At 51.8% G+C, this 22009-nt stretch overlaps 1 protein-coding gene across 3 annotated transcripts; it reads right to left on the bottom strand.

Moving 5' to 3' along the window:
• Positions 1 to 8317: 8317 nt before the first annotated feature.
• On the bottom strand, positions 8318 to 14316 carry PNCK (pregnancy up-regulated nonubiquitous CaM kinase). Of its 3 annotated transcripts, none has more exons than XM_059680434.1 (12): positions 14213 to 14316; positions 12326 to 12395; positions 11955 to 12086; positions 10950 to 11024; positions 10728 to 10866; positions 10462 to 10585; positions 10219 to 10294; positions 10011 to 10123; positions 9839 to 9917; positions 9655 to 9742; positions 9348 to 9492; positions 8318 to 8668 (listed from the first exon to the last, which is right to left on the bottom strand). In XM_059680434.1, exons 2-11 carry the CDS (start codon positions 12391 to 12393, stop codon positions 9355 to 9357), a joined length of 1032 nt encoding a protein of 343 aa, XP_059536417.1. In that variant the 5' UTR covers positions 12394 to 12395; positions 14213 to 14316; the 3' UTR covers positions 8318 to 8668; positions 9348 to 9354. The 3 variants fall into 3 exon arrangements, with proteins under 3 accessions (XP_059536417.1, XP_059536416.1, XP_059536415.1); XM_059680433.1 differs by lacking the exon at positions 14213 to 14316 and adding an exon at positions 13148 to 13207; XM_059680432.1 differs by lacking the exon at positions 14213 to 14316 and adding an exon at positions 12888 to 13114.
• Positions 14317 to 22009: the final 7693 nt, after the last annotated feature.

The raw sequence follows: 22009 nt of genomic DNA, 5'->3' as shown, positions 1-22009 counted from the left end.
CCCACTGATTTTTAGAGAGAGTGGGAGAGGTATGTGCTTGCAGCACTCAAGGTACGTGCCTGCAGCAACCAAGGTCAACCAAGGTATGTGCCCTTGACCAGCATGGAACCATGACCCTTCAGTACACAGGCCAATGCTCTAACCATTGAGCAACCGGCTAGGCCACTAGTATACTTCTTTACAAAAAGTACTTCAGACTGACAACAGTAACTTGAATTCATAAGAAGAAATGAAGACCATCACAAATAATATGTGGGTTAAAATAAAAACCTCTCCTAATGTGTTTTCTTCATTTCTTCCCTTAATTTCTTTAAAAGACACAAGGTTGTATAAAGCATTAGGTATAACGCTGTATTTGGGGGTTTGTAACCAATATAGATGACATTAATGACACAAATACATGACACATGACACAAAAGAGGGGAGAAGGAATGAAGCTATCTTGGAGCAGTCTCTACCTTTTATCAAAACTAAGTCAGTATTAATATGAAGTAGGTTGTGATTAAGATGCATACTATAATCCAACTGCAATTAAATATAGTATATAGTTAAAAAGTCAACAGAGGCCCTGGCCGGTTTGGCTTAATGGTTAGAGCGTCGGCCTGAGGCCAGAAGGGTGTGGGTTCAATTCCCATTCAAGGGCATGTACAGGAGACAACCGGTTGATGTGTCTCTCTCACATTCTCTCTCTCTCTCTCTCTCTCTCTCTCTCTCTCTCTCTCCCCCCCCCTCCTATCTCTGTAAAAATCAATAAAAATATTTTTTAAAAAAAGAAACATTCAACAGACTATATATTGGCTTACAAGAGACAAATCTCAGATTCAAAGACACAACTAGATTGAAAGTACAGAAAAAGATAGATGATGCAAACAGTAACCATAAAAGAGCTGGAGTGGCTATATTAATACCAGATAAAATAGACTCTAAGACAAAGGCTATATTATTGGAGAAAAAAGAAACATTTCATCATGATGAAAGAGTCAACTCATTAGAAAGATATTACAATTATAAACATATGCATATCTAACAGCACAGCCCAAAAATACATAAAACAAAAACAGACAGAATGTAAAAGAGAGAGACCATTCAGCTATGAGAGTTGGAAATTTCAGTACCCCACTTTCAATAATTATTAAAACTGGAAAGAAAAGCAGCCAGGATATAGAAAACTTGAGCAACACTAACAACGAATTTGGTGTGACTGGAATCTATAAAACACTTCACTCAACAGATGCAAAATACTCTTTTCAAATACACATGGCACATTCTCCAGGATAGAACTAATCTAGGTCATAAAACAAGTCTCAATACATCTAAAAGGATTACATTCGATTTTTTTTTAAAAGAAAGAAAGAAATCTGGGAAATTGAACATCAAACTCCTAAATAATCCACAGGTCAAAGAAAAAACTTACAAGGGAAATTAGAAGATACTTTGAACAGAATGAAATGAAAACACAACATATTGAAATTATGGGATGTAGTTAAAGCAGTACTTACACTTGATCTTAGCCAAAAGGCCAAGAAGCGATGGTCAAAGCAGTACTTGGAAGGAAATTTATCGCTTTAAATGTCTATACTAGCAAAAAAAAAAAAAAAAAGAAAGATCTCAAATCAATAGCCTAGTTATCCACCTTAATAAACTAAAAAAAAAAAAAGAAAAGCAAACAAAATCCAAAGCCAGCAGAGGTCAGATTAGTACAGAAATGAATGAAATAAAAAACAGGAAAACAACAGAGGACATCGATTCAAACAAAAGTTGGTTCTTTAATTTACCCAGCATGATCAAGAAAAAAGATTATCAAGATTGAGAATGAAAAGGGGCACATTACTACTGACCTGTAGAAATTTAAAGGGCCATAAGGCAAAGTTTTGAACAATTTTATGCCAACAAATTAGACAGTTCAGATGACATGGACAAATTCCTAGAAAGACACAAATGACCAAATGGACTTCAAAGTAGAAAATTTGAATAGACTTATAACAAGCAAATAAATTGAATTAGGAATTGAAAATCTTCCCACAAAGAAAACCCAAGCCCAAAAGTCTTCACTGGTGAATTCTACCAAATAACACAACTGAAAAAACATGGCCACACAAAAACTTGCATAGAAATGACCATAGCAGCATAATTCACAATAGCCAAAAGGTGGACACAACCCAAATGGCCATCAATGGATGCATAGGTAAACAAAATGTGGCCTATTCATACAACGGGACATGATTCAGCTATCCAAACACATGAAGTACTGACACATGCTACAATGTGGATGAAAACATTATGCAAAGCATAAGAGACCAGACACAAAGGGCCACATATTGTATGATTCCATTTATGTGCAATATCAAAACAGGCAAACACACAGAGACAGTAGACTAGTGATTGCCACAGGCTGGTATGGGGTGGGTTGGGGGGGAATGTGGAGTGACCACTATGTGGGCATAGGGGTTTCTTTTGGGGTGATGAAAATATCCTGTAATTAGATTGTGGTGATGATTGAATAACTTTGTAAATACACTAAAAACCATTAAATTATACTTTGTAAAACATATTTTTACTGATTTCAGAGAGGAAGGGAGAGGGAGAGAAAGAGAGAGAAACATCAATGATGAGAGAGAATCATGGATTGGCTGCCTCCTGCACGCCCCACCCGGGGGATCGAGCCCGAAACCTGGGCCTGTGCCCTGACTGTGAATCGAACCGTGACCTCCTGGTTCATAGGTCGATGCTCAACCACTGAGCCACGCCAGCCAGGCTAAATTATACTTTTTAAAGGGTGAAGTTTATGGTATGTAAATTATACCTCAATAAAAAACAAATTTTCAGCTTAAAAGGAAAAGGATTGAAAGCTATACTGGGCAAATATCAACCAAAAGAAAGTTATAGCTGCCATGTTACTATCAAAGTAGACAATAAGGCAAAAGGCATTACCAGTACTAATGCATGTCACTGCATTTTTCTTTGTTAATCCACACCTGAGGATATTTTTTCCATTGCTTTTTCAGAGATAGTGGAAAGGAGGGAGGGAGGGGGAGAGAGAAATATTGATGTGAGAGACACACATCCACTGGTTGTGTCCCTCATGCACACTGTCCTGACCAGAGGATGGGGATTGAACCCAGGTACGTGCCCTTGACTGGGAATCACACCCCTCAACCCTTCGGTGCATGGGCCAACACTCTAACCATTGAGCCACACCTTCCAGGGCTGTCAGTACATTTTAATCATATATCTCAATTCTAAGTTCATCTGCACTTGAAAATACATAAAGCAATAGTTGAGAGAACTACAAGCAGACACTGACGAAGCAATGAGGCTTCTCCTGGGGTATGATGTGAGGCAGGCTTGGCTCCCTGGCTTGAGGGGAACTACAGAACTCTCCATGGGCCTGGGGAGGGGACCTGGCGATGAGGCTTTTATATTTATCAAAAGGGGGCAGATAGGGCCCGGCGGGCATGGCTCAGTGGTTGAGCGTCCACCTATGAGCCAGGAGGTCACGGTTCAATTCCCGGTCAGGGCACATGCCCAGTTGCGGGCTCGATCCTCAGTGTGGGGCGTGCAGGAGGCAGCCGATCCATGATTCTCTCTCATCATCGATGTTTCTACCTCTCTCTCCCTCTCCCTTCCTCTCTGAAATCAGTAAAAATATATTTTTAAAAGGGGGGACAGATAGGGTTGGGAAATACTGAAAATGTCTCCTAAGGCAGCAATCCGCTCCTGACACTGCGCTGCCTGTGGTCTCCAGCGGCTCCCTAGTGCCCTCTGGAGAAAGTTCACATTCACGCTGATCGCCAGCGATGTCTCACAACAGGCCTCGATCAAGCCAACCTGGCTGTTTATTATTTCCCAAACATTCCAGCTGAGAAGACAGGAGTGGAGACAGCAGGGTCTGGACAAAGCTGGGGGTGGGCAGAGAACGTGCCTGGCAAGAAGGAACTCGGCTTAGAGTGGAGTCAGGAGGCCTGGCTTGGCCCCTTCCTGGTGTTCTGAATAGGTCTGCTTCTTCCTGAGTTCTGGGGCAGTGGGAGGGGGGCATCCTTGACTCCCTTACACGCGCCCCCCTTCAGTCCACCATGACCCATCTCCAGCTTTCCCATCCCAGTTCAGCAGCCTGGACACAGGCTCTCTGCATCTCTTGTCTTGCCCTCCACAGGACCCACACACATGTATACCCACCACTAACTCTGTCCCACTGCTCGGCCATCCCTCACACTGAACCCCAGAGGGCTCTTTCTAGGGCCCAGATGCCATGCCCCACCTCCACCACTGCAGAAAGACCTCCCAGGTTCCATTTCACAGGGAATTTTTAAAGTGTGTCCTTTTTTTGCGAGGGGGGGGGTTAATATATTTTTTTATTGATTTCAGAGAGGAAGGGAGAGGGAGCGAGAGATAGAAACATCAATGATGAGAATCATTGATTGGCTGCCTCTTGCACAGCCCACACTGGGGATGGAGCCCACACCCTGGGCACGTGCCCTGATGTGGAATCGAACCGGTGAACTCTTGGTTCATGGGTCCATGCTCAACCACTGAGCCACACCAGCCAGGCCAGAACATTTAAATAAATGAAACCAAGGTGCAGAGGATTTCAAAGGTGTCCAAAGCACTTGCAAGGCCCAAACTCCAGCCTCGTGTCTCTCTCCGTCCTCACACTGAGTGTGCACTCACAGAGAAGGTTGGAGAAGTCCCCCATCTTTTCCTCAAGTCCCTACACAACCCTCACGTTCCCAGCGAGCCCTCCTCACTTGCTGGGAGGCAGGCAGCAGGGCGGGGCACAAGGCTGTGTGGCCTTGGTTCAGTTACTTGGCCTCTCTGTGCCTCAGTCTTCCCAGCTGTAAAATGGGGCCAGTGATAATGAGAGTGGCTACTTCCCAGCTGACGTTTGAGGGACTACCTAGAAAGCTCCCCGGAACAGGGCCCGGCACACAGTGAGTCCTCAATAAGAGCTCCCACTGGGCGAACCCTTGAGGTCAGCTACAAAGCCAGTATTTGCAGAGAGAAGGGTGAGAAGTCTCTTTTGCCCTACTTCCACTTCATCTTCTGTTGTTGTTACTTCTCACCCAAGTATACTTTCCCATTGGCTTTTAGAAAGAGGGGAAGGGACGGGGAAAGACACACAGAAAGAAACATCAATGCGAGAGAGACACATCGACTGGTTGCCTCCCACAAGTGCCCTGACCCGGAGCCTGCAACCGAGGTACGTGCCCTTGACTGGAATCGAAGCCAGGACCCTTCAGTCTGTGGGCCGATGCTCTATCCACTGCGCCAAACTGCCTAGGGCACTCTACTTCCACTTCAGACACCTCCAACTCGCCATGTCCAAAACCAGTCCCATTGTCTCTCCCCAAAGCCACCCCAGGTGAACCCCTCTTGGTGAATGGTTCCGCAATCCACCCAGAAACCCATGGGCCACCCCAGACGCCTCTCCTTCATTGCGCCACCCCAGTGTGGCCCCCCAGGTTGAGCCTCCCCAGAACACCTACCACCCACAGGTTTGCTCCAAGACAGTGTGGCCAACCCTGTGTGGTCCAGAATGAGGGGGACAGCTTCCTCTCAGGACACCCACAAGGCTCCCCCCTCAATTCTAGTCTGGTCTCCAGTGCCCAAGAAGGCCAGCCTGCCGGGCCCTGCTCCTGAACCACAGCACCTGAGTTTTCCAGGGGTTCACTGTTGCTGACGAAGCCTGCGCTACCCTGCCAGGCTCTGATCCTTCCAGTAGCCAGCCTCGCGCCTGAGCACCTGCTGTCCCTGAGCGTGAATGCTCTCACGGGACACCTCCCCCCCACCCATCCCTCTTTTTAAAATGTTTTTATAGATTTCAGAGAAAGGAGAGGGAGAGAAACATCAGTGATGAAAGAATCATTGATCGGCTGCCTCCTGCAAGGCCCCCACTGGGGATCAAGCCCGCAACCTGGGCATGTGCCCTGACTGGGGATCAAAACGTAGCCTCCAGGTTCATAGGTCAATGCTCAACCACTGAGCAACACTGGCCAGGCCCCCAGCACCCTCTTTGTTTTAATTTTTTTAAATATAGTTTATTGATATTTTACAGAGGAAGGGAGAGCGATAGTTAGAAGCATCGATGAGAGAGAAACTTCCATCAGCTGCCTCCTGCACACCCCCTACTGGGGGATGCGCCCGCAGCCAAGGAACATGCCCTTGACTAGAATCGAACCTGGGGCCCTTGAGTCCGCAGGCTGATGCTCTATCCACTGAGCCAAACCGGCTAGGGCCCCCAGCACCCTCTTTATCCCACCCCCTATCTCTTGCCTTTAGCTGAACCAGTCCTTTCTCTCACCCAGGCCTCATCCCACAGCCTCGCTGACCCAAAGCTTCCCTCTCACCAACTACCACCCCCCCTCCCCCGGGGTGGGAAGGGCTCAGAGGGATGAAGGAGGGGTCCCACTCTCTTCCTGCACCGCGATGGCGAGGGCAGAACCTCTGTCCCAAGTGAGGACTTTCTGGGGCAGATCTTGGGGGGGAGGGGGGCAGTAGAGGAGAGGAATGGTATTGAGCAGCTGCCCCAGGCGCCTAAGGAACAAGGATGGGTGATGGATGTGACCATAGTGCCGCCTTCTGGCCAGAGGCCAAACTGCATCCTGTCAGGGCAGCCGTGGGGCCCAACTCCGTGGCAGTGACCTGGCAGCCGGCCTGGGCTGAGGAGCTGGCTCTCTCTGAAGGATTGCGATTCCTTCTCGAAGGCTGGCTCGGACCTGCTCCTGAGCAGCCAGGATGCGGCTTTCCCACGCACATCATTCCTATCATCCGAGTAAGCCCACCCTCCACGGGGCCTCCTCCGCGCGGCAGGCTCCCTGACCCGCGGGCTCTGTCTGCACCGGGTGCAGACGTAGATGCCGGAACAATATTTGACAGACAAAATGGGAATGAGTCGGTGTCGCAGGGTCTCGTGTGAACTGGAAAGAGGGGAAAGAGAGCCAGCGAAGGGATGCTGGTGATGTCTGAGGTGGCGGGACAGATGCTAAGGCCCCGGATGAAGAGCTAAGGAGAGGCAGGACGGGTCTGTCGGAGGGGAGAAGGCCAAGTTGTTGAGACCTGGCCGTGGCGCTGGCTGCCTGAGGTCCCCTGGATTGTATGACCCCAGAGCCTGGAGTGAAGGGTGGCCCAGAACCGGCTGTGGGGACAGAGGAGGAAGCTGCCCACCCCCCTATAGACTTGCTGGTCTCGGGGACCTGTGTGTGGGGGGGGTGCATGGGACAATGTGGAGCAGGAAGGTGGTGGGAGGATGCTGAGAGGAGAAGGCTGCACAGGGGCTTGTGGGCCTGGAAATCACCCCAGTCGCTCTCCTCAGGGGAAGCCAGGCCCCCTGTTTCCAACCCCAAATCCTGATCCAGTCCCTGCCCCTGAGACCCAGGCCAGCCCTGCTTTGGGGGTCACTGCTCCCCTTCAGGTCCTGAAGACCCACAGAAGGTCCCTCTCCATCGCGCTCTGCGATGGGGCTGGCAGGAGTCCCAGAGGGGAGGAAGGAGTGGCCAGCTGGCCCCAAACTCTGAGGGTGCTATCTCTGCTCTGGCTGGGACTGAGGTGTGGGCCTAGGGGCTCTTCCCCTGGTGGACACAGGAGAAGGGCCTAGTGGGTCCAGGAGAGGCGTGGGCCCCTCCAGAATTGGGGTGTGAGGGGCAGAAGCCATGCAGACCAGAAGACCGGCCATCGCTCTTCACACCAGGAGCCATAACCAGCCCAGTGGGTTCCCCCAGGCCTGGAGCCCATGGACTCCAAAGCTCAGCACAGCACAGCGATTGTGGCCCGGTGGCGCCCTCTCCTGGCCAACGGGCTCCCCTGCACCCTCTGACACTAGCCTTCTCCATAGGAAAGTGTGTGCTGGAAATACTGTGGGGAGAGGTTGGAGGCGGCAGGCTGGGACTCTGGGCACCCCCCAGGCTACAGGCCTTCACTCGCCTGTGAGCCCTTCCTGGCTGGCCCTGAACAACAGGGGCACTTGCAGCCCATCCCCAGGGTCCTGGAGACTTGGGTGCCCATGGGCCTCCCACCAGCCCCCTCTGCTGGCAGCCAGAGCCACACGCAGGCCCACCTCCAGGGTGGCAGAGCTGCTAACTGGGCTGCCTCTTGCTGGCATTTGGGGGGCAGGGCAGGGACAGAAAGTTCTTGGATAACCGGGAGTTTGTCTGCCATGATCCAAGGGAGCAGAAGTGTGGGTGGCAGTGGGCTAGGTCAGGTGGTGTGGTCCCGCCTCCTTGAGTTCTTTCCCACAGGTGATACCCATCCCCTCCCTCTTCCCCCATCCCTGCCCCTTCCCCCTCCCTCCAGCTCACCACCGGCCCCAGGCCCTTTGCTCTGTCTGTCTTTATTGATTTGGGGGAAACCGGAGGGGAGCTGGAGGCCACGACACAAGCGGGACCACCCACAGTCAGCGAAGCGCAGAACAGCGTGCAGGAAGGAGCCCCTGGAGCCTTGTCAGCGTCTAGAGGGGTTGTGGCAGCAACAGGGGAGGGGAGCCCCTGCGGACATGCCCCACCAGCCCCTCAGCAAGGGCAGAGCCTGAGCGGTGCCCCACTCCCACCCAAGTGCCACGTGCCACACACGTCTCCAACTCTCCACCAGAGGCCAGCCCCAGGGTGCGGGGATGGGGGAGAGGACTGAGAGGGTCCGTGGGAAGAGAATCGGGGGTCAGTGCACTCAGCCTCAGCATCTGCCAGGGGTGGAGGGAGAGAGAGAAGCACACAAGGAGAGGGACAGTCAGGAGGCACCCCAGCCCGCACTGTGCCCGGCTCCCAGTCAAGGCTCTCAGCTGCGGACGGGGCCCACTGGGTCTTGGCACTGGGCCCCTCTCGGATCCTCAGGGTGCCCGCGGTCCCCAGCCCCTGCTGGCCCCTCTCTCATCTACTCCTCCCGGAACCCTGGACCCTCCCTTCCATCTGCGCTCTCTGCCCTCAGCCCCCTGCTCTCTGGGGTCCACCCCGCTTAGCTCTTGGCCACATGGGGCTCCACACCCTCTAAGCCAGTGGTTCCCAACCTTCCTAATGCTGCGACCCTTTAATACAGTTCCTCATGTTGTGGTGACCCCCAACCATAAAATTATTTTCGTTGCTACTTCGTAACTGTCATGTTGCTACTGTTATGAATCGTCATGTAAATATCTGATATGCAGGATGTATTTTCATTGATACACATTGAACATAATGAAAGCATAGTGATTAATCACAAAACAATATGTAATTATCCATGTGTTTTCCGATGGTCTTAGGCAACCCCTGTGAAAGGGTCGTTCGACCCCCAAAGGGGTCGCGACCCACAGGTTGAGAACCGCTTCTCTAAGCTCACCCAGGAACCACCTCCTATTAGGGGATGTAGGGCCCACCCCCACGTACCTGGGTATCACCAGTTGGAGGGCTGGCCAGCCCCGAGGCCCGGGTGGCTGTGGCGGGCCATCCTCCGCTCTGAGGCCTCCTCACCCTCTGGGCTCTGCCCCAGCTTTCGGATGTGGCGCAGGAAAGAGGTGGCATTGAATGCTCGCTGCAGGGAGAGAGGGGTATCAGGCTATGATCGGCCCTGGCCCCTGAGATTTCAAAGATCAGACAGGCTACTGGCAGCCTCCCCCTGAGGCTGAGGGGTAGGGCAGGTGGGGAAGGGAGGCAGCCTGGAGCCAGGAAGGTCCACGGCCTGACCTATACTGACCTTCCAGTGGTTCCGGGCAAAATTCTTCTGGATTTGCTCACTGACCGAGCCCAGGATGTCTTTGTCAAAGGCAGCATCCCCAGAGATCCTAGCGGGAGGCCAGGGGTCAGTGGGGGGAGTGGGGTCTCTGAGGGCATGGTCCCTCCCTCCGGCCCTGGGACAGCTTGGCAGGGGTTCCATTCACCAAAGATGCTGTAAGGCCTGCTGGCACGTGAACCTCTTCTGCGGGTCTCGCTCCAGAAGGTGCCGGATGAAGTCTTTGGCTGGAGCAGGGAGGCTAGGTCAGCCCAGCCCGCCCCCATTCCCCTCATCGCGCCCCCTCCCCTCCCTGCGCTCAGGGCCAGCCTCAAGTTCACCTGATTCGGAGATGTCATCCCAAAAGGGAGAGTCAAACTCGTAGCTGGCCCTCAGGATCTGGCTGAAGAGTTCGGGGTCGCTCTCGTCGTAGAAGGGAGGGTAGCCACACAGCCTGGCGCCCACAGATGAATCACCCAGCTGTCCAACCCTCCCCAACCCAGCAGGGGGTAGGCGGGCAGAAGAAGAGCCTTCCCAGTGGTCACTCACAGGATGTAGGAGATGACACCCAGGGCCCACACATCTACGGCCTTCCCGTAGGGTTTCTGCTCCAAGAGCTCCGGGGCTGGGGGCCAGAGACAGACAGACGCACACCCGCGCACACACACACCAGCCTTCAGCGCTGCCTGGCTCCGCCTAGTCACCCCAGGAATGGCCAGCCACCTGCCCTGCCCCAGGCACCACAGCTCCCACGGGGTCCCCCAGCCCTCTCAGGGAGCCTCCCTCACATACCCACATATCCTGGGGTCCCACAGGCGGTGCCCAGCATGTTGCCAGCCTGAATTTTGGACAGGCCGAAGTCGGAGACCATGATCTTGGAGTCCTCGAATGGCGTGGCATAGAGGAGGTTTTCAGGCTAGGACACACGGGAGGCCAGAGGTCAGCCCTGGCATGGTCCTAGGGTCTGGGACCAGGGGCTGGGCCCCCTCACATCTCCCAGACCCTTGGTGCACAGGAGGCTGCGTAAGGCCTGGGCAAGTGGGTGAGAGGGCAGGCACCTTGAGGTCGCGGTGCACGATGCCCAAGCTGTGCAGGTAGGAGACAGCGCCGAGGACCTGGCCCACCAGGTGGCTGGCATCCTTCTCTGTGTAGGAGCCACGCTCCATGATGCGGTCGAACAGCTCGCCCCCTGTCACCCTGTGAGGAGCAGGTGCTCATTTGAGCAAGGCCCCTCATCCCACACTCAGCACCCAGCCCCCAGCCTGCCCTGCCCTCCTCACAGCTCCATGGCCAGGTAGAGGTGGGAGGGGCTCTCGTGGACGTCCTCCAGAGCCACGATGTTGGGGTGGCTGACCCTGCAACAGCAAGAAAAAGCCCTTGTAGCCTGGCCAGCGTGGCTCAGTGCTTGAGCATCAACCTATGAACCAGGAGGTGATGGTTCGATTCCCAGTCAGGGCACATGCCCGGGTTGTGGGCTCCATCCCCGGTGTGAGGCGTGTAGGAGGCAGCAGCCGATCAATGATTCTCTCATCATTGATGTTTCTATCTCTCTCTCTCTCCCTTTCCCTTCCTCTCTGAAATCAATAAAAATATTTTAAAAAATAACAACAACCCTGCCCTAGCTGGTTTGGCTCAGTAGTTGAGTGTCGACCTATGAACCAGGAGGTCACAATTCAATTCCCAGTCAGGGCACATGCCCGGGGTTGCAGGCTCAATCCTCAGTAGGGGCCATAAAGGAGGCAGCTGATCCATGACTCTCTCTCATCATTGATATTTCTGTCTCTCCCTCCCTCTCTCTTCCTTTCTGAAGTCAATAAAAATATATTTTTTAAAAAGCCCTTGGCCCAGCCAGGGTGGCTCAGTGGTTGAGCATCAACCTATGAACCAGGAGGTCATGGTTCAATTCCCGGTCAGGGCACATGGCCGGGTTGTGGGCTCCATCCCCACTGTGGGGCGTGCAGGAGGCAGCCAATCAATGACTGATGTCTCTCTTATCATTGATGCTTCTATCTCTCTCTCCCTCTCCCTTCCTCTCTGAAATCAATAAAAAAAAATTTTTTTTAAAATAAAAAACCTTGTAGGCCACTGCAGCCTCCTCTGGCCTCAGGCCCTAAGGGTGCTTCCTTCCACCTCTGCCCCCTTCCCTACCACAAGCCACCCCTGCCCAATCCCTCAAGGCACAGCCCCACGCCAGGCCTTCCTGGGGCACAGAGGAGGCAGGGTGCCCCATCCCAGGGCACTGCCCCACAGGCCTTAAGCCCTAGCAGCCAGGGCCCGGCACACACCTGCGGAGCACCGCAATCTCATTCTCCACCAGGGCCTCCTTGCCTCGAAGGGCCTTCTTGGAGATGCACTTCAGGGCAACAAGGTGTGAGGAGCCCCGCTCCTGGGCCAGCACCACCTCGGAGAAGGCACCCCTGCCGTGGAGACAGCGGAGGCAGGAAGGGAGGGGGCAAGATGGAGAGGCAGAGGTAGAGGAGGGGAGGAGAGGGTGGGGAGAGGAGAGGTGGGGAGGAGGAAGGGCCCCCCTAGCTGAAGCAGAAGGGGAGGCCCTCTCCATCTCAGGCCACCCATCCCACGCACACACGCCCACACAGTCACTGACGCACACTCCCTGACACTCATGCACACACAACACATTCGTGGCCACACTCACGAGCCCAGCTTCTCGCGGATCTCATAGACGCTGCTGATATCCTCCGTCTGTTTCTTGAGCAGCAACATGTCTGGGGGGGGGGGCAAGGGAGAGTTGGAGGAAGGTCCCCCACCCCAAGCCCAGCAGTGCTTCAGCCACCCTCAGCGACAGACCCACTCAGGAACACATGTCCCGTCAGGTCCCTACACCCTCCCCCAGCCCCGGTACATCTTGCCCTTCCCCCACCGCCCAGGTCAGCACTCCCAGGTGGACGCTTCCCAGCGAGACCACCGCATACACTCCTTCCTCCTCACCCCCCCCCATACGCCGTTGCGATCCCCAACGCCCCCACACCGATGGCGATCGGCGCCCAGACACCCGCTCTCTGCCGCCACACAACCGAGTCAGCCGCAATGAGCCGCCTTCCAGAAGGCTCCATGCACCCCCACCCCCGCCCCTCCGAGCCCACCCCCATCCACAGCACCCAAAGAGCCCTCCCTCGCCCCCAGGCCTGGACTTGCCACCCATCGCTCAGCGCCCGCAGGCACACGCCACCCAGGCCACCAACCCGCCTGAGATGCACCTGCGACCCCAGCAGCACAGCCGCCTGCCACAGCTACGGCCACCCACGCGGCTGCCCAGGCGCACCCGGCCCTCGGCGCCGCGGGGCGGGAGGAACTCCGCAGCCTGGGCCTCCCGCGTCCGGAGCTGCGTGGGCAGCGCGCGTTCGGGCCAGGGGCGCGCTGGGGATGACAGGTGTGCGCGGGGGCACGCGGGGGCGACGGGGCGAAGACTGCGGCGCGGGACCCTGCACGCCCCCGCCTGGGAGCGCTCGGTACCGACCTGGATCGGAAGCTGCAGCGTCGCCTCACGCAGTGGCAACGGCGCAGAGCCCCCCGCCCGCGCCCCGCCGGCCCCGCCCCCTCCGCGCGCTCCCGCCCAATGCTGGCGGCCGAGCACGCGGTGGCGGCGCTGCAGGGCACCTTGTAAGGCAATCTGCCGCCTCCAGCTGCCGCCTCCCTCCTGGGTCATTCATGCCGGTTCCCACCGGCTTCGGCCCCCTGGCGGCCTGGCCGGGCCGGCCCCAGGGCCTTTGCACGACCCATGTCCTCCATCCCGAAGTCTCTTCACCCGCACGTTGACATGACTGTGAGCCTTCGGGTCTCTGTTCCATGAGCATTCCCTGTATTGAGATCATGTCACCCCTGGGCTTTCCATGTCACTCCAAGTCAAAGCCTGAGTCCTCACAGTGGCCTAAGCACTCTGTTAATCCTCACCTGAGGATATTTTTTCATTGATTTTTTTAAAAATACATTTTTATTGATTTCAGAGAGGAAGGGAGGAGAGAGATAGAAACATCAATGATGAGAGAGAATCATTGATCAGCTGCCTCCTGCACACCCCCTACTAGGGATCGAGCCTGCAACCCGGGCATGTGCCCTGACTGGGAATTGAACCTGTGACCTCCTGGTTCATAGGTCGACGCTCAACCACTGAGCCACACCAGCTGGGCTCCATTGATTTTTAGAGAGTGTGGAAGGGAAGGGGGAGAGACAGAGAGAGAAAAACATCCATATAAGAGAGACACATCAATTGGTTGCCTCCCGCACATGCCCCAACCAAGGCAGGGGCTCAAGCCTGCAACCGAGATACAAGCCCTTGACTGGAATCGAACCCGGGATCTGTTAGTCCGGGCTGACGCTCTATCCACTGAGCCAACCCAGCTAGGGCATGGCCTAAGGACTCTATGATTGGTCCCCTTTCCCATCACTGCTCTGGCCCCTCTCCACCCACTTTCCCCTTCGCTCAAGCAACTCCAGCCAACTCCAGCCGCACTGGCTTCCTGACTGGCCCCCAAGCACACAGCACGTAGGGTGTGTACCATACGTGGCCCTCAGACACACTCACACTTTCACTCGCTGCCTCTCTGCCCCAAATGCTGTTCACCGGGTCTCAGCTCAAATGTCACCTCTCCAAACAGGCCTGCCCTGCCCCCTCCCACAGCCCTGTCTTCAGAGGATCCATCAACTCCTGTGTCTGTTCCTCACCAGGACATCCACTTCCTCAAAATGTGTCCGCTGACCCACCCAGGGGACGTGCTCAGGAAATGAGTGCTGGCTGACCAGCTTCAATCCTTCAGCAACTAGTGGATTCCTCCCACTCCGTCCCATGGGTTCTGGTGCACTGCCCAGGGGGTCCAGGCCTCACCAGGGATGGGGAGTGGGTGTCCTGACTCTTGACAGGAGCGTGGCCAAAAGATCCAGAGCTGCAGGGGCTGTATCGCGGCACAGGGTCCAGGAGTGACTTGCTGAATTCATCTTCACAGGGGTCTGTAAGCCCCTGGCATGGCACAAAGTCTTAGAGAGGAACCATGGGGCAGGCAGAGGTGTGTTGTTTATTTTTAATACATTTTTATTTATTTCAGAGAGGAAGGGAGAGGGGGAGAGAGAGATAGGAAATCAATGATGGGAGAAAGTCATTGATCGGCTGCCTCCTGCACACCCCACACTGGGGATCGAGCCTGCAATCCAGGCATGTGCCTGGGGAATTGAACCATGACCTCCTGGTTCATAGGTTGACACTCAACCACTGAGCCAGAGCGGCCAGGCAGGCAGAGGTTTTTTAAAAATCATCTTTCCAGGGCACAACTCCCACATGTATTCTGTCCAAAAATTGGTAAGTCTGAGAAGGCCCCCTCCCATTCTGGTCCCCCCCTTTCCCAATGGCCCCTCCCAGTTCACTCTAGAAGCCCCCAGGGGCCCCAGCACTGGGCAGCATGGGCCTCACTCCCAGCTGCTCATGCCTGCATCCCTGCCAGCAGGCCCTCCTAGGGCTTACACCTAAGAACAGAAAACAGTGGAATGGCACTGGCAGTGAGCCCCATCTCGCACTGGCAGTGCGTCCTGTTTGACACAGACAAGCTCACCTTGCTTGTTTGTTTAATGATCACGCAGAAGAAACATGGTCAGCCCGGCCGGCATGGCCCAGTGGTTGAGCATCCACCTATGAACCCAGAGGTCACGGTTCAATTCCCAGTCAGGGCACAAGCCCGAGTTGCAGCCAGAACCCCAGTAGGGGGCATGCAGGAGGCACGGATCAGTGATTCTCATCATTGATGTTTCTCTCTCTCTCTCTCTCTCCCTTCCTCTCTGAAATCAATAATATATATCAGAGCCCCATGGTCATGGGTTATAAGAAGAAATGTAACATATACATGTGTGTTTCAGAGAAGTGTGATGGAGGAATGACGGAAGACTGCCACAGGGAGAAAGACGGCACGTGGAGACCTCTCAGAGGGGCCGCAGATGGAAAGAGGAGGCAGGAATGAACGGGAGCTTCCAAAGGAAGCCTGGGAAAGAAGAACCAGCGGGCAGATGTGAGGTGGACACAGCACCAGCTCACAGGTGGTTTTGATGCCACTGGGCTCCTATAAAAAGCGATTTCACAATTTTCGTCTTAAATCAGTATTTGCAACACACCAGAAATTACACCCCCACAGCTGTGTGTGGGTGTGTTTTTTAAATCCTCACCTGAGGATATTTTCCCATTGATTTTTAGAGAGAGTGGAAGAGAGAGAGGGAAAGACAGAGAGAAATATCAATGTGAGAGAAACACATCGAGTGGTTGCTTCCTGCACAAGTCCCGACCCAGGCCTGGGCCAGAGCAGAGCCTGCAACCGAGGTACGTGCCCTTGACCGGGATTGAACCTGGGACCCTTCGGTCTGCAGCTGACACTCTATCCACTGAGCCATACTGGCTAGCCACCCCCCCCCACAGCTGTTTAAATATCTGTTGAAATATTGTAGATGTGAACTTCAAAATGTGTGTGTGTGTGTGTGCGTGCGCGCACGTGCATGTGTCCTGGGTGGTGTGGATAAATAGCTTTTTGAAAACCCTTTTAGGGCACCCCTTACAGAAAAATGAACTCAAAGTGGCTCATAGACATAAATGTAAAATGCCAAACTTCTACAAGATAACACAGGAGAAAATCTGTTTTACCTTGACTTGCTGATGAGTTTTTAAATACAACAGGAAAGCCCAGCCAGTGTGACTCAGTGGTTGAGCGTCGACCTATGAACCTGGAGATCACGGTTCGATTCCCCAGTCAGGCCACATGCCCAGGTGGTGGGCTCCATCCCCAGTGTGGGGCGTGCAGGAAGCAGCCGATCAATGATTCTCTCTCATCATTGATGTTTCTATCTCTCCCTCTCTTTTGCTCTCTCTGAAATCAATTTAAAAAGTATTACAAAATACAATAAGAAAAGCATGGTCCATGAAAGATAAAATGATAACCGGGACTGTATCAAAAGTTTAAATGTTTGCTCTGCGAACAGCACTGTTAAGAGAAAGAAAAGACAAGCCACAGGCTGGGGGGAAATCTTTGCAAAACACATATCTGATAAGGGACTAGAATTCAAAATATACCTGGAACTCTTAAAACCCAACAATAAAAAAAAAAAAACAACAGCTCAGTTAAAAATGAGCAAACGATCTGAGCAGTCACCAAAGAAGAATTCCAAGGGGCAGAAAGGCATATGAAAAGGTGCTCCACATCATAAGTCATTAGGGAATTGCACATTAAAGCAAGACACCACCAGGGTGACTCAATTGGTAGAGCGTCATCCCCTGCACCCAAAGGTCGCAGTTCAATTCCAGGTCAGGGCACTTGGATGTGGCACAACTGGAACCCTCATGCATTGCTGGTGGGAATGCAACGTGGTGGGAACACGGCCACTTTGGGAGACAGTTTGGTGGCTTCTTACAAAACTGATCGTATTCTTACACGATCCAGCAATTGTGCTCCCTGCTAGTTCCCCAGAGGAGTTGAAAATTTATGTCCACACAAAAACCTGCACTCACATGTTTGCCAAACAGCTTTATTCAGAATCAGCAAGATGTGCAAGCAATCAAGATGTCTGTCCTTCAGTAGGTGAGTGGTTAAATGAGCCGTGATACATCCAGAGAATGGAATACTACTCAGTTATAAAGAGGAAAGAGCTATGAAGCCATGAAAAGAAAAGAATGAATACTCACTATATATTGCTCAGTGGAAAAAGCCAGTCTGAAAAAAGGCTACATACTGTGTGGTTCCATGTATGACACTTCAGAAAAAGCAAATCGATAGAGGCAGGAACAGATCATGGTTTCCAGGGGTTTGCGGGGATGGGGTCTGACCAAGGGAAGCCCTGGGTGATTCAGGCCGTGGAACTACTCTGTGTGATGCTGTAATGCTGAATACCTGACTCTCTGCACATGTCCAAACCCAGAGACCTGTACAGCAGAAAGAGCGAGTCTAGCATATGCAAGATTGAAAATAATTTTTCAGGAGTTTGGGGATGCCAGGAAGGAATGTGGACTGTGACCAAAGAATCTATGTGTGTGGCCAATGTACAAGCGCATCTCCCTGAAGGGGGTTGGGGAAAGGGGCTGATTAAGTCCCAGTGGAAATTAGTGGAGCCTGTAAGACCTAAGGCAGAAGGACCCTCAGTGCACACTGCACTCTAGTTGACAAGGTTGGTCCCGGAGCGGGCAAGTGTTAACGGGGCTGAAACCACCCTGCAGGTGCGCTGGAACTAGATGATTAAAGCAGATGGTGGGAGCCAGGTTTTTCACTGTTGAAGTGGGAAGAGACAGACAAGCAAGGGGAGGTACTAGAATGATCAGAGTTGGAGACATCAGTATGAACTTACTAGAGGCCTGGTGCACGAATTTGTGCACCGGTGGAGTCCCTCAGCCTGGCCTGTGGGGTTGGGCTGAAACCAGCTGTCTGACATCCCCTGAGGGGTCCTGCATTGTGAGAGGGCATAGGCCAGGCCAAGGGGCTCCACCAGGGTACAATTGGGGCCAGGGAGGGATGCGAGAGGTTGGTCAGGGGGGTAGGGATCATGGGAGGGCTCCAGGGCATGTCCGGACTGTCTCACTCAGTCCCCATCAGCCAGACCCCAGCAGCAAGCTAACCTACCGGTCGGAGAGTCTGCCCCCTGGCTGTCAGTGCACATCATAGAGACTGGTCAACTGTCTGCCCCCTGGTGGTCAGTGCGTATCATAGCGAGCAGTTGAGCGGCCTTAGCATATCATTAGCGTATTATTTTTTGATTGGTTGAATGGCTCACTGGACGACTGGACACTTAGTGTATTAGGCTTTTATTGTATAGGATGTTTACCTTAGTAGAGATACAGATGCATCTGTATCTACATAGTATGTATACCAGGTGTACTGGTTAATAATGAGGATTTTGTAATCAAAGAAAACATGATAATTTCCAGAGAAACATCAAAAGTGCTTTATTCAAAGTAATGTCCATCGCTAGCTACACATTTCCCCATCTTTCAGGTAATTTGTGGATACCGTCCCAATAGAACTTCCCTTGATTTGAGGCAAACCATTCAGAGACTCAATTTTCCACTTCTTCATACGTTTTGAAGTGCTGCTTAGAAAGTGTGTGTGCCATCGATCGGAACAAGTGGTTATCTGAAGGAGCAAGGTCTGGTGAATACGGCGGGTGGTTAGTACTTCCCAGGCAAGATCTTTTAACGTGTCTTGAACTGGTTTTGAAGTGTGTGATAGTGCGTTATCATGAAGCAAAATTACTTCGCCGTGTCTTCTGGCCCATTCTGGTCATTTTATGATCAAAGTGTGGTTCGATTTGACCTGGACGTTCTTTGTCTTTCACATAGAAATCATCAATTTTAAAGCATTTAAACCAGTGTTCATAAGTATCTTGAGATGGAGCATGTTCACCATAAGCTTCCTGAAGTATACGACAACTTTCAGCAGCACTTTTCTTCAAAATAATGAATTAAAACTTCCTGCAAATGCTCTTTTTTTAGCATGAAATTTGATATTTTTAAGCGAAAAAATATCTATGATGTTAACACCTTCAGAAAATTTGACATATGAAATTTTGAAGCTTGTTGTCAATACAACAAAATTGCATACATATCAAATCGCATATATATCAACATATGTGTAACTTCATCTATTGAAAAAAATCCACATTAGTTACCAGTACACCTGGTATATAGGTTTATAGATACAGGTATATAGGTATATAGGTATATAGGTATATAGGTATATAGGTATATAGGTATATAGAGGCTGAGTGCACGACATTTGTGGACTCTGGGTGGGGGGGTCCCTCAGCCCGCCCTGCACCCTTTTGCAGTCCGAGAGCCCTCAGGGAGTGGGCCTAAGCTGGCAGTTGGACATCCTTAGCACTGCCACGGAGGCGGGAGAGGCTCCCTGTGGGAGTGCACTGACCACTTGGGGGCAGCTCCTGCATTGAGCGTTTGCCCCCTGGTGGTCAATGGACGTCATAGCGACTGGTCATTCCACTTCGGTTGATTTGCATATTACCCTTTTATTATATGATATGTTTATAGATATATGCATCTGTATCTCTATATTATGTACATCCTAGAGGCTGGGTGCATGAAATTTGTGCATGGGTAGGGTCCCTAGGCCTGGCCGGTGATCAGGGCCAATCAGGTTCCCCGCCTCCCTGCCTCCCCACCTCCTCCTTTCCTTGCTCCCTCAGCACCCCGCTGTCACTGCTGGTTTCCCACCATGTTTCGTGCCACCCCCTGGAGGTTAGCACACATCATAGCAAGTGATCAAACTCCCGGGCTCATGGTTGTACTCCCGAGGGTACACTTTGCATATTAGCCTTTTATATATATAGATATGTTTATAGATATATGTATACACATAGGTTAGTTTACACATACATTTCCTTGTACTGTCAGCTGAGAGGGCCTACAGCAATGATACTCCAGTAGCAATGAGCACACTAGAGCACACACCTGGGTTTCCAGCACCATTCTCTGATAAAGGGCTCCTTAGAAAAATGGATGATTCTACGGCTGGGGCAGAAAATAGACACTATGAGCCTGGAGCAGCCTGTAGTGCCAGAAAGTAAAGAAGTATTCCCCCTCCCCCCCCCCCCTCTCTCTCTCTCTCTCTCTCTCTCTCTGTGATGGGGGCATGACAAAGGGACAGAAGAACGAACCAACTGAAAGCTCTCATTGGCTAATGCGGGAACAATTCAAGCAACAAAACAAATAGAGTAGTATTGGATTATAACCCAAAGTACAAAATAAATATCCAGTTATAAATAAATGATTAAATAATAAATGAATAAGGGAAAAGAGACAAGCTCCGTGCAGACAATTCCAAATAGTTTATTTAACCACTCACCTACTGAAGGACAGACATCTTGATTGCTTGCACATCTTGCTGATTCTGAATAAAGCTGTTTGGCAAACATGTGAGTGCAGGTTTTTGTGTGGACATAAATTTTCAACTCCTCTGGGGAACTAGCAGGGAGCACAATTGCTGGATCGTGTAAGAATACGATCAGTTTTGTAAGAAGCCACCAAACTGTCTCCCAAAGTGGCCGTGTTCCCACCACGTTGCATTCCCACCAGCAATGCATGAGGGTTCCAGTTGTGCCACATCCAAGTGCCCTGACCTGGAATCGAACTGCGACCTTTGGGTGCAGGGGATGACGCTCTACCAATTGAGTCACCCTGGTGGTGTCTTGCTTTAATGTGCAATTCCCTAATGACTTATGATGTGGAGCACCTTTTCATATGCCTTTCTGCCCCTTGGAATTCTTCTTTGGTGACTGCTCAGATCGTTTGCTCATTTTTAACTGAGCTGTTTTTTTTTTTTTATTGTTGGGTTTTAAGAGTTCCAGGTATATTTTGAATTCTAGTCCCTTATCAAATATGCGTTTTGCAAAGATTTCCCCCCAGCCTGTGGCTTGTCTTTTCTTTCTCTCTTTTTTTTTATTTTTATTTTTATTTATTTATTTATTTTTTTATTGATTTTTTACAGAGAGGAAGGGAGAGAGATAGAGAGCTAGAAACATCGATGAGAGAGAAACATCGATCAGCTGCCTCCTGCACATCCCCCACTGGGGATATGCCCGCAACCCAGGTACATGCCCTTGACCGGAATCGAACCCGGGACCCTTCAGTCCGCAGGCCGACGCTCTATCCACTGAGCCAAACCAGTTTCGGCTTCTTTCTCTTAACAGTGCTGTTCGCAGAGCAAACATTTAAACTTTTGATACAGTCCCGGTTATCATTTTATCTTTCATGGACCATGCTTTTCTTATTGTATTTTGTAATACTTTTTAAATTGATTTCAGAGAGAGCAAAAGAGAGGAAGAGATAGAAACATCAATGATGAGAGAGAATCATTGATCGGCTGCTTCCTGCACGCCCCACACTGGGGATGGAGCCCACCACCTGGGCATGTGGCCTGACTAGGGAATCGAACCGTGATCTCCAGGTTCATAGGTCGACGCTCAACCACTGAGTCACACTGGCTGGGCTTTCCTGTTGTATTTAAAAACTCATCAGCAAGTCAAGGTAAAACAGATTTTCTCCTGTGTTATCTTGTAGAAGTTTGGCATTTTACATTTATGTCTATGAGCCACTTTGAGTTCATTTTTCTGTAAGGGGTGCCCTAAAAGGGTTTTCAAAAAGCTATTTATCCACACCACCCAGGACACACGCACGTTCGCGCATGCACACACACACACACACACACACACAAACACACACACATTTTGAAGTTCACATCTACAATATTTCAACAGATATTTAAACAGCTGTGGGGGGGGGGGTGGCTAGCCAGTATGGCTCAGTGGATAGAGTGTCAGCTGCAGACCGAAGGGTCCCAGGTTCAATCCCGGT

The sequence above is a fragment of the Myotis daubentonii genome, chromosome X (genome assembly GCF_963259705.1).
Source record: "Myotis daubentonii chromosome X, mMyoDau2.1, whole genome shotgun sequence".
Taxonomy (NCBI): domain Eukaryota; kingdom Metazoa; phylum Chordata; class Mammalia; order Chiroptera; family Vespertilionidae; genus Myotis; species Myotis daubentonii.
The sequence above is the reverse complement of the archived record's forward strand: the minus strand, read 5'-3'. Positions and strand labels throughout refer to the sequence as shown.